This window comes from Mytilus galloprovincialis, chromosome 4 (genome assembly GCF_965363235.1).
Source record: "Mytilus galloprovincialis chromosome 4, xbMytGall1.hap1.1, whole genome shotgun sequence".
NCBI lineage: Eukaryota > Metazoa > Mollusca > Bivalvia > Mytilida > Mytilidae > Mytilus > Mytilus galloprovincialis.
Window position 1 is genome coordinate 63255545 of NC_134841.1, and position 13293 is coordinate 63268837.

A 13293-nucleotide genomic window follows, 5' to 3' on the forward strand; every position below is an offset into this window, starting at 1 on the left:
TTTCAAAACAGTACAAAAACAAGTATGCTATTAAAGGGGCGCAATTATTGTCCATTGGAATACCAATTAACCTGTTGATAAACTTTGTTGCCGAAACGTATATAAATGTTATCCAGAAGAAAGTTAACAGCTACAATGCTTACTAAGTTATTATACAAAGATGTATTGACATCTCTTTGTATCTGCTGTGTACTATAGTATATGGATTATTTCAAACATTGCCGATATTTTTCTTGCATATCATGATAAAAGAAACACGTTTATTTGTAGTATTTTTATCCATCTGTTGAGTTTAGCCTTTTTCACACAGGCACTTGTCTCAGAAGAAAAAAATCCTATATACCTTAATATAACATTAAGGTATATTAGGGAAAAATCTGAGACAAGTGCCTGTGCTTTCTCAACTGATTTTTATACTTCGTTCTTATGTTGTACTGCCCACGGTTATACCACTGGCCCAGGTATGGGAATGGCTGGGATCCCGCTAACATGTTTAACCCGCTACATTCTCTATGTATGTGCATGTCCCAAGTCAGGAGCATGTAATTCAGTGGTTGTCGTTTGTTTATATGTTACATACATGTATTTGTTTTTCGTTCATTTTTTGTACACAAATTGGGCCGTTAGTTTTCTCGCTTGAATTGTTTTTCGTTGTCATTTTGGGGCCTTTTATAGCTGACTATGAGGTATGAGCTATGTTCATTGTTGAAGGCCTTACGGTGACCTATAGTTGTTAATTTCTGTGTCATTTTGGTCTCTTGTGTAGAGTTGTCATATTGGCAATCATACCACATCTTCTTTTTTATATCGTGCTTAATGAGTATTTAATACAGTTACTAATTTGTACTGCTTTTATCATGTGTAACATAGTGCTACTATAAGTCTTACTTGAACACACACGCGAAATCGCGGGCATTTATAGCCTGGTTTAAAGTATGTAAACGATTGTAGGATGGATTTTTGTAAAAGATTTTATGTCTGGAGAATCTCAGAAAAGGTACCAAAAGCCCTCCTATTTTCTTTCCAAAGTTCGAATCGTTATATGTTTCCTTTCTGTTAAATTCCATTATTGTCGCGTTTCTGGCCTCAGACCACAATTATTCCTCCCCTTTGCTACAATGCATTTTAATGTAAAAGTCAAATTAAAGTAAAACAAATTGCACCGCTTCACTGAACATGAAACAAATCACGGTAACTGCGAATATACCGTTATTATTTTATAATAAATATGCTTCTAGGACAATCCATCAGTGATTTTATTTCTTTGGAGAATTCCCTATTAACATGTCAATGGTAGGATTTGAACCTTGATTTGAATAATTGACTATGGCTAATTTCGAGCCTACTTTCAAAATCAATACTTTCACTTTCAACAACACATTTTTTGCACATGTTTTACTTATTTTAATATATATGCAACTGATATGACCTTAGATAAAATTTCAAAGAAAACAATAGACATAATACTTAGGAAGTATTACCCCATAGAATAATTGAGAACTATGTTCCAAGACAACCAACAAAAGGAATTAATAATGTGGTCTGAATCCTTCTGTATACTATGAACATATGTATATTATAAATAAAGTGTATTTGCTATTAACTATCAATTTCAAGTTTCTTCTCCACGGCAATCACTGCTATATTAATATAGAGAATCTCTATATATTATAGTAGTATAATCATAGTATACATGTAGATAAAGGTGAAAATAATCGTCTTCTCTCTGAGTACTTATAAGAATCATGTGCAAGTTTAAAACCGAAAGTCTTATCTATGACTTAAAAGTCGGTCTAATGACAAACAATATCCGGACGCCTTAATTTTTTCCCCCCGAAAATAACTCAATATGAACTTAACATAAGAATGGATGACAAATGCGACTATGCATGGAACCTATAGGTCACAGAGGCACGATGATTAATGTGATTGTGGAAGGAAGAGAAGCGACACACAAAATGAGGTCTGTTCGTTAATAGTATTGATAATTGTTCCATGATAAGTAATGGTAATCATAATTTGTCAAATTTGAACAGTTTTTTTTTATAATTGTATCGATGATTTAGCCACTTCATCATGGATTTTGTATGCTGATATATTTGATATTGTTGGTGGGATATGTACAGTGTACAGAGTATGCAGTTTTATTAGTGCACCCAAGGATTTGTATAATAAGACAATATACTACAGTCTATGCAAAAGTTCACGAGATTCCCATCCTTCTTACACAAATCCTTGGTGCACCGTTGTTATTGTGACCATGGATATGTATATAGTGAAAATTCATAGGATTTAAACTCAAGGTCTTTTTTATCTTTATTAAAATCAAATTTAATCTACACTGACAAAAGACAACAGTGTCAACAGTGTCAGTGCAATATCTGACAAAGGTCGTAAATACAGGATAGGTAAAGGTAAAGCTGGTAATTCAACAACAGATATTTTACTAAAAAAACCAATTAAATTTGAAATTATCTATATTCTATCCCTCTATTTTAATACACAACTTATAAAATTAAATCCAGCTGTTTTAATTATTTTATTGTTATAAAAAAAAAAAATCTGGGGCAAATATTTGTTATTATCACAAGAAAGGCTGCATAACTCTTGCTTTATCGTTTCTCGTTGAGTGCATTGCAATCTTCTTTCGCAAGTCACGTGATACAAACATTGACGTCTTGGAATGTCCGTAGGACATTATGGCGGTCTAAATAATAACACAGGTAATGCACATATTTAAGTATGTATTAATGAAGAAAAATAAGATGTTACACACAGAATATCTACAAAAGTTCTACTTTATCATCAATTTGCTACAAAAATCGTTTTGAAACAGGTCGAAAGCTGCCATATCTTAAACCGGAAGCGTGATACAGGTAGACTGATCACACCTGCACACACTCACAATAATTAAACAAGCTTTATTTTGAGTCGATTAAGTATACAAACAGTGACAACATTGGCTCTAATGGGTTTTTAACTGAAAAAAACAATACACAAGATTGACTGGATACCTCTCTACAAGGACGGATATATGTAATTATAACGTCCTTACACTCGACCATTCATGATTTTTAACTATTTTATAATTTCAATAACTCATCTTTAAAATTATATGTTACAAAATTTGTAAAGATTATACGAAAAAACATTTAATGTAGATCAAAGGAAAATGACGCCAAATAAACATGAAAATGCATGACTCTCACACCAATTTTGAGAGACTTTGTACATGTATGATGTAGCCCTCTGTTTATATAGTGTTTCTTCAAAATTGGCCATTTCTTCGTTCGTTACTAAGTATTTTATAGATACATGTATATCACAGTGGGAAATTAGTTACGTTATATACCAACAGTGAACTGTATCTATAATATATATCTTCTCCCAAACTTTGAACACCTCCAGCATTATACATTATAACATACGGTAGTCATAGTAAGAAATGCACGACTCTCCACCACCATATAACAATGTTGTACACATACACAGTAAAAAAGATGCATTGGTCATCTGCTAAATTCTAGGACTGGATACTTTAATAAGATAAATTATATCAATCTAAAAACAGAAAACCACAGGCTAGGGACAAACAAACCTACATTTAATGTATAATGCTGTACATTGCTCGGATGTTTCTTTAGTGACTTTCTGTATAAAATTTGTTTAGAAAACATGGATATTATTTATCAAGACATGCAAGAGTTGATTAAGAGCTCAGTTAAGTACAATGTAAAAAAAAATGTATATAGATTTTCAATTTGATGGCTACATGCATGTATTACAAATGAAAGGTTGTTTGCTGTCCTACATATGTGCATGCGTATATGTCATTGTGTACATGGACATACATGTACATTGTAGCTACAGAAAAGTAGCCCTTTCGTCCTATGTTACTTTCTGATTTGTTCAGGCCATCATCAAATTATATCTGTGGTACATTTAGTTTTGCAAAAAGAGTAGTTGCTTTTCTTGATGTATAATTTTAAAGTAGCATGATCCTGGCATTGTCTGACATATTCAAAACAAATAAAGCATTATGGTTTATTGTTAAGGGTTGCATCATTAAGGTAAACCTCAAATCTTTTTCTAGTCGTGTACACAGTGTATTTTCCTACACAATATTTTTTCAGTGTACTGAACATTTGTAGAATTAACTACAATCCCCTTCCCTTTTCACGAATGTGACCTACCTAATTAGAATATGTACTGGGTTTGTAATAACATGAGCAACACGACGTTTGCCACATGTAAAGCTGGATCTGCTTGCCCTTCCGGAGAACCTGAGATCACCACAGATTTTGGCGGGATTCGTGTTGCCTAGTTTTAGTTTTTTTATTGTATTTAATCTATTAAGATTTTGTGTGTATACATTTTTAAGTTTTACAAACTTTGATATATATATCCTTCATTTTCAAGTTTCTATGTTATTGTCATGTAAAATGTATATGTATACAAATGTACCTGGTATGTATTAACTGTATTTATGTATTTCAGACAAAATTTAAGAAATGGATACCTTTATGTGATAATTGAACATACCAGTATCAAAAGAACAGATTTTAATTGAAGCATGGTAGAAAATGGTAACTATATTGTTTTTGCTACATGTACATGTAGATTTATTATTAGTTGGTACATGTATTTATGAACTTTTGTGACCATTCATGATCATTTAAGTGTTTCATGGGGATTTATAAGATACACACTAAGAAGACCCAAGTTATTATGTTATACATTGTACATATGCATGTAAAATGTACCATGTGTTTTTCATGAAAAGATTCAAACGAGAAAACTAACGGCCTTATAAAAATGAATGGAAAACAAAACATGTAACACATAATAAAGGTTGTTGTCTTTTCATGAATTTAATTACAAGATACCTACGGTACTGGATAATTGTATTTCAGATTTATAGGTACATATTTGTTGTCCTTTGAATAGAACTGATAAGAGAATATACATGTAAATAAAGGTCTTCAAATTTTAGAACCTGACAACCATGACAACTTATATTTTATATTCAATAAAAGTTAAGTTAAAAATTTTATGAAAATTTTTGGAAAATGGGGTTAAGTTTTAGTTATTGTTAATTTAAATCAAAAAGAAGATTTGTAATATCTTAACAAAAAGCTAGAATAGAAGTTTTGGGAAGGTCTTTAAAGTTTACTGCTTTTTAGGTTTGGTGGTTGGTTGTTTTTTTTAAAGATTTTATATACATGTACTAACTATGTATGTTACATGTACATGTAGATAGTTTAGTTCAGTGGTCTAATTTTGTAACAAATTTTATTAAATGACTTTGATCTTAGCAATAGATTATAAGTTGTTTCATAGAAAGGAAAATATTGACATTTTAATTCATAAAAATGATAAGTATTTTAATTTCTGTAGAACACCAAAATATTAATCTTTGCACATACAAACAGGAGATTAAAATACCACAAGGCTGAGGAAGGTTAAGTGATTATTGTTATTAATTGCAATATTAGTTTGAATATTGAGCAACAGGTTGATTTATGACTTATCAAATTAAACGATTATCCAGACTTAAAAATGCTGTGGATTCATTACTATTAAGGGATACTAATTCTTGTGGTTTTTGGGAGTACAGGTTAACCACAAATCTAATTGTTAAGCGAATTACAAATTCACTACGGAATTGTATGCAGACTTATTCAAAACCATGAAGTGTAAAAAACTAGTACAAGAAAATATGATTTTTTTCTCAACCTGCCAAAATTGATATTCACCAAAATTAGAATCTACATGTACAAAATGTATGGTTTTGACTCTTAATTTATTCTTTGTAAAGCTGTTGAAAGTATCTATGAAAAAAAAAGACTTAGAAAGTTAAAAAAAACTATATGTTATAACTAGGGCTGAGGTAAAAGCACACTGTAGACAAAGTGAAAGGAAGTATTTGGCATCAGAAAGAGCTAAAAAGAAAAGCCAAACATAAGAAATATTAAATGAGAAACAGTCAAGAAACTAAAAAAGCTACATGTAACATTTTAATAATATCCACTGTACAAAATTTGTAGTCAATATGAAATAAATCTACATGTATGTCAGTTAAATGACTGTACCTTAATATCATTCATATGTTGTTTTTGTAAAAGGTCATTGTTTAAAAAAATTTAAATATTATTATTTCAATATATAAAGTTACATTTCTGCGATGGTTATACTGTAAATAATATTTTATGAGAGAAACAAACAACAACAAAAAGGAGACAGGAATGAAAGAGATGGTAGTATAGGATATTGCTGTTTGAGTGTCTGTCTGTCTATTAAAAGGGGGAGGTGAAATTGAGTTTTACTTTTAACATTGAAGAAAAATTCAAAGAAAATCAAATCAAATTTTTATTACACATACCGGTAATAATTCCTATCATCTATCTATAAAGAGTTAAACAATGAAAGACAGGGAAATGGTCAAAGGAAGAATATTGAGTTGAAATATACATTTAGGACTTCTGGACTGTGATGAGTAGGACTTCTGGACTGTGATGAGTAGGACTTCTGGACTGTGATGAGTCTAGGACTTCTGGACTGTGATGAGTAGTCAGACAATAGTATTTTCAAATCTGCTGCAAACTTAACCTTCAACCTAGAGTTCAAATATTTAAAAAAACCTGTAATAAATCATTGGATCAAAAATATCCTTCTGATGTTTGTGAAATTGGATAGTATTTTCATACATCGGAATACACGTATAATATTGAATTTAGAATTATATGCATGACATCTCTCTACACGATTAAATTGAATTTTAAAGTTATTTTGAAATGATTGATCTGGACTTTTGAGTGATTCAGTGAGGATAAATTTAAAATATGCATTTTATATAGATTAGACTGTTGGTTTTCCCGTTTCAGTGTTCCAGCTAGGATTTGAAAATAGAGGGGCGCGTTTTTAAAAAGGGCACTTTAGCGCGTTCTCACTGAAAAAAATCAAATACTTAATATTACCACATAAAGACATATTTCTTGATGCATGGTGGGTCTAAGATGCATCGTCAGGTGTTAAAATAATCAATTTATTTAACTTCGATGTTTGGTGCTTCAGGGTAAAGGGATTAGACAGGGTCGTAAATTTCATCTGATTAAGTAATTGACTCTAATCAAATAGGTGATTATAATCAGGTAACAAGTGTCAACAATTTTAATCTGTTGTCTTAATGAAGTGTGTGTATAAAGAACTCAACAAAATGGCGACGATATGAGGAAAAAAGATCGTTTTTTAAACTTTTTTTCAAAAGGGCACAGAGGGGCGCAGGGGCGCTTAAAAAAGGCAGAGGGGCGCAAAATTTCGGGGGCGGGGCGCGGCGCCCCTCCATTTCATGCTAGCTGGAACACTGCGTTTAAATAGTAATTTTTGGGGGCCTTATATAGCTTGCTGTTTGGTGTGAGCCATGGTATAGTGTTTAAGACTGTACTTTGACCAATAATGGTTTACTTTTGCAAATTGTGACTGGGATGGAGAGTTGTCTCATTGGCACTCACACACATCTTCTTATATCTCTGAATTTTCATAAAGTTTTGAAGAAATCTTTAATACAATTCTGCAAAAAATATTAGACAGTTTTGCATTGCTATATTGTGGCAATACCATCAGGCATGATGTAAACCTAGCTCAGTGCAAATAGTAATTACTAAGTTTTCAAATGTAAAGTATATGTGACACCTTCGATAGTGATCTATTATGGTAAACTTGTTTATAAACAAGCTTAACAAATTAGATATTTTTCATGTTTATTACAATGGCTATTTAAAAGACCATCATATGATTCTATGGGGGTCTTTATGTAACCAGTATTAGGTTTAAAAGAAGCAATAAGGTATTTAAACTTTCAAACGACAACTTACAAAAAAAGTTCTGAAATTTTATATTTATCAGTATTTAGTGTTAGGAACATCTTGAGATTATGTAAATTCTGTCAAAACTTTCATTTGGTCTTATGCTAACATTTTTTAACCATTTTATATTCAAGTACATGGAATTTCATATATACATGTAGGATATTTCACTTAGATGGGAAGAGTATAAGGCAAAGGTAAATCTGATTTTATATTTATCATACATGTTTCAATGTTCAGATTTTATTTTGTGTGTGTGTGTGGGGGGGGGGGGGGGACATACATGTACAGTCATTTGAAGGAGATGGTCCATATACAGCAATGTATGTATTGTAACAGTTCTGTCTTTACATTTTAACTTACAAATACAAACATTTGATAGAAGTACCCCATGTACAGCCTTATATATAGTAGTTCTATCTTTAAATCAGGTGTTCTATTTACCTGTAAGGATTACCTAGGTTTTAGAGCACCTGTCAGGTGTAACACCTTTTGTTATTACCTGATAAGATGCTGAGTTTATTGTGTTGAGTTGTGTATTTCGTGTGGATTTATCAGGTTTACAAACAGATCACTTTGAACTGTTTGTTTACATTTTGATTAAAGGGAAACATTTTTGATTTTACGCCTTTGACTTCAAAATATTTGCTGACTATGTTGGATGTTTGTTAATTTACTTGCGTCCTCGTGTGTTTTTGAATTTGCTACTCACATTGTAAAATAGTGGTGTAGCTTTGCTATCAGATAAATATCATAAAAATGCACTTTCATATGTCATGTATGTTGAATTGGATGTAAAATTTAAAGTCAAGGATGATGTAATTTTAGCGTAAATTTTGAAAAATTTCAAGAATGATATCACAAAAGTGCACTTACATATGTAGAATTGGATGTAATATTAAAATTAGAGATGATGATGTAATTCTAGCGTAAGTTTTGAAAATGAGGAGGATAAATTCAATGAATGGAGTATAAATTTAGGCATTTGGAACGTATGCCAAACAGGTCAACAATAACACGAACAGTGTACATGTAAATGTCTGAAGGTCAGTCTCTTTGGCTTCATTCAGTCATTTATAATTAGTACACCTGTGATGCTTTAGTATATGTAATCTATCTACTTATATCTTGTTTTACATGTAAACATTACTAAAGATATACTTCTTTGCTTGTGGCAATTGTATAGCAATTGATTGATATCTCTTTTAAATTATACAAATAAAGAATTGAGATGTCAAAGTTGTTCCATAATGGAAAATAACATTGTAAGGTTTTAAGATGTAAGGGCAAAAAAAAAGCTGACATATGGTTCATCTGTATACATGAGGTACACAGTTTGTCTGTTTACGTAAGGTATACAGATGAGTTATGTAAGATCATTTTCTGGTTCCTCTCTTGAGAATTGTTTATGTAAAACCACAAGAATACATGACATGAATTCACTTTTTTGTTACCTTTGATCACCTGGTGAGAAAAAAAGTTGTCATTCATAATTCTAGGACAATATATAAAGTTATAAACTAAGAGTTTAGTTTCTATTATGTCGTATAATTGATACCACTCTGCATATAACCGTTACTCTACATCAATACATGTATGTTGCTGGGGGTTTCATATTTTCCTGACTAGGTGGTACATATTTACATGCATACCTCAAGGTTGGTAGCCAGACTTTGTGCTTCTTCTGACCCTTGGCAAAGTTGGGTGCAAGATTGACTGTTCATGATGTTAGTAGCCATGTCAGCCCTTTGTCAGGTCAGGATGGGTATATTTGATATGAAGCCTCGTAAAGAAACCTTGCAACAACTTATTTCATGGAACAGTGGGTGGTCAGTTGCAATACAAGACTTTTGCCATATATATAATAAACCATTATATATTGTTTTCTAGTGGCAGTTCAAAATGTAGTCCCCCCTTTTCCATTTGTAGGATTCTGCCTTTAAGAATCTATGTATTAATTGTCAGACTGTCAGTAGTTTCTCATTCTGAATATGCATTTAATAGTTGCCACTGGACCTATAGCAACTTCACTGCAAGCAAGTAACAATCAATCAATTAATGTTATATGCAAGCTAGTAATTTTGGAATAGCAAAATTTAGGTGTCTTAATAAACTACATTTTGTTTTTACAGAGGAAAGCTTTATGGCATTTTCAACGACAGAATCACCAGTTTATGTAAGTTATGATAAATTATTTCATAAGTTACCAGAATTAATAATTTGATATCATATTGCTTGCCATTAATAATCGGCCTTCAATACATGTATAAGCTACTAGATTCTATGTGTTAACTTTCTATTACATATTGTTCATGTATGTACACAAGTATAATAAAAACCATTATTTGGCTTCAAACTTGCTTGCTATACATGTATATGTTCTAACAAAATCAATTAGTTTAATGAATATGTGGATGATCGTTTTCTGGGAATTGAGAGAATCAATTCCAATTTGACATAATAAAAAATCCTTGGAAATTAGCATTTATACATGAGGAATAATGATCACTGCATAAATGCTTGGCATAAAATATTTTTATAGCTAGTGCATACACAAAAAAGAATATTATTAAGTATATCTGCCAAGCAATATCTTCTTTGGAAATTTTTATAATGATACTATGTACTAGTGGTATAAAAAATATATGAGAAATATACAAGAACATTTACCCAAATTTATTCATGTTAAATTAATATTGATTGATAATCATTCATTTTACATCAATTTATACATTTTACATTTTTGTATTGAAAAATTTAAAATTTATGCATTTTTTATAGTATTAAATATTTAGTAACAGACTTCTTGGAAAACCTACTTCACGGTTTTCCGTGTACATGGCATCATGTTCCAATCAATTTTTTTTTTTATTAATGTTACATCCAATCGAAGTGTATCAGCTGTTATTATTTTATCAGCAGTTCTTTGTAAATATGAATTTGTAAGGGACATTTCATTGAAGAAGTAGAAACATACATAGTTTATATTATATTTGTTACAGGGTGGCAATATTATCACATTAGAGATACCAGAAGATGCCAATGTTCGAGCTCCACTGTATTTTGTATATGAAGGTTCTAATCAGAGACATATTACCCTTGGGCATTACCATCAAGGAAAGGTTCAGTCATTAATTCCAGGTTTGTATATTTGGTTATGATCAATTATTGTCATTGTATGGAATAATCAAAACTGTTTTGAATATACTTCAACATTGAAATGCTTTAAGATCTTGTTGTAGTACTTAATTAGCATGCCCTACATCTATATCAGTATTCAAAGCTCATACGTAGTGTCATATTGAACATCTAGCAAAGTTTTTGCTTTAACCTGTGCTAGCATCATCTAGCAAAGATTTGTGCTGACACTTGTGCTAAGCAACATCTAGCAGAAAATTGTGCTAAAACCCTGTGTTTTGGAACATCTAGTAAAGATTTTTGCTAAAACTATGCAGGGCAAAAAAAAGATTTTGGATAAAACTAAGCGGGGCAAAATCTAGCAAAGATTTGTACTGACATCTATGCTTACCAACATCTAGCAAAGTGTTTGTTAAAAACTGTGCTAGGGCCAAAAAAAAATATATGTCTGTTTCCTGCTGCCAAGGCAAAAAAATCAGGGTCGGTAGGTCGGAATTTTTTTTTTTTTTTTTTTTTTTTTTTAATTATTTTTGCACTCCCTGTCAGATTTGCAGATGGTTAAATGTCATGTTTGGTTAGGGTCCTGTACCCTAAAATCATTTAATCTCTTTAAAGAAGCTTTAATTGAATAATCCTCCCAGTGCCGACATTTTTTAAACCTTAATTGTAGCACATTTGTGCTGGGATCAGCCATTTTGATTGTTTGGGTATAGTAAACTACGGATCTGGATCGGACCGGAAACGAATTTTTCCTGACCGGAAATGATTTTTTTCCGGAATTGAATAAAAAGATCTAGGGTCGGGGGCTTTGAGTCAGGGTCGGTCGGGAAACAGGAAACATACATATATTTTTTTTTGGCCTAGGCAACATCTATCAGAGTTTGATCTGAAACTTGAACTAGGCAACATCTACCCAAGTTTTTGCTGAAACCTGTGCTAGACAACATTTACCAAAGTGTTTGCTGAAACCTGTGTTAGGGGCACACTTTAAACTGCAATCTGGCAGTGAAATATCAGCTGTAGCTTCTAGTTGAAGACAAAATTATATTTTAAGTTAAAAGAGATGCCAGAGGATCAGGCACTAAAAGGACTTTCTTGACCTATGGTGTTTAGTACTTGTCAGGATTATGTGTAACATTTGATTTGATTTGATTTTGGTGTTTAACACCGCTTTTAACCACCAGATTGTTTGGCTACTTAGTGGTGGCCAGTTTTTTTTAAGATGGAGGAAGCCCGAGTACTAGGAGGAAACTGCTTCTTCGATAGGAAAACTGACAATCCTAGTCAATTAAGATTTAAGTTGAGTGCACCTGCACTACCGGTAATTGGGTTCCAACTCACATCCTCAGTGTTGACTGGCTAGTGATTACAGGATTATGAGTAGCAGATATCATGTCAACTCCATTACATTCATATGAAGTATTGATGCATCTTTATTGTTGTTCAATTGAGAATCTAGTCTGTAGTTTATTGATCCTTTTAAAATTTTAACATCATGAATTTGGATCGAAAATAAATATAGCAAGTTTATAAGAAGACTGTAAATATATATTTTGAAACATATACTTAAATTTTAAAAAGATGGACTTATAGTGGAAATTTTATGTTTATTTAATGATTTGTGTTAAAAAAGTATCCTTCAGACTAAAAGAATCCTTGGTCTCTTAGATCTGTGAAAACATCGCTATTGGATCTGTTATTTGTATGATTTACCTCCCTTGCAATACATTTTTTGGTTGCAGTCTTGTAATTAACTGCTCTATAGGCTTACATGCAAAATAGCTGATCTTTGAAAATAAAAAAATAAAAAATGCTACATAGAAAAAAAAATTTCATGTTCATATCATGTATGTACTTATGTGAAATTGTGATTTAATCGAGAAAAAAAAGTGGGTCATGTCACGAAGAATAAAAAGTTACGTAACCCTGAAGTCAAAACATTTTTTTTCTACTTTCTGTTTGCTGTTTTTACTAGGCCGCACCACTTCTAGTAAACATGATATCCTTCCACTTGCCTGGATTGATATCCCCAAAAAGATTCAAGATTTTTTTGAAATCTATATATGTTTCAATTCAGCATAAACCTATAATCAAACAGAAAAAATTGAGTCCAGAAAAAAATTCAGAAAAAAATGGACTATTTTGTTTCCCTCCATGTTTTGACATACACCAGAGACTGGAATTGTAATACAAGACTGGTACCTTTTCAACTGTCCTCCATGAAAAGGTTTACAAGATAGACATCCATAAATTATCAAGATGTCATCAATGCTGGGTCCTTTTCCAATGA

The 13293-nt window shown here is 31.6% G+C and overlaps 1 protein-coding gene across 13 annotated transcripts in view; it reads left to right on the forward strand.

The window, feature by feature from the left end:
* The first annotated feature begins 2658 nt into the window (after nucleotides 1-2658).
* Nucleotides 2659-13293, forward strand: part of LOC143072675 (rho guanine nucleotide exchange factor 28-like) — a 143460-nt gene continuing 132825 nt past the window's right edge. For 12 of the 13 annotated variants that reach the window (XM_076247735.1, XM_076247731.1, XM_076247737.1 and 9 more), the window contains exons 1-4: nucleotides 2659-2723; nucleotides 4498-4586; nucleotides 9998-10041; nucleotides 10868-11006. In XM_076247735.1, the coding sequence (XP_076103850.1) occupies nucleotides 4574-4586; nucleotides 9998-10041; nucleotides 10868-11006 (196 nt within the window). In that variant the 5' untranslated portion in view covers nucleotides 2659-2723; nucleotides 4498-4573. Of the gene's footprint in view, nucleotides 2724-4497; nucleotides 4587-8886; nucleotides 8912-9997; nucleotides 10042-10867; nucleotides 11007-13293 lie in introns of those variants that run through there. The other variant, XM_076247732.1, reaches the window with a different exon arrangement.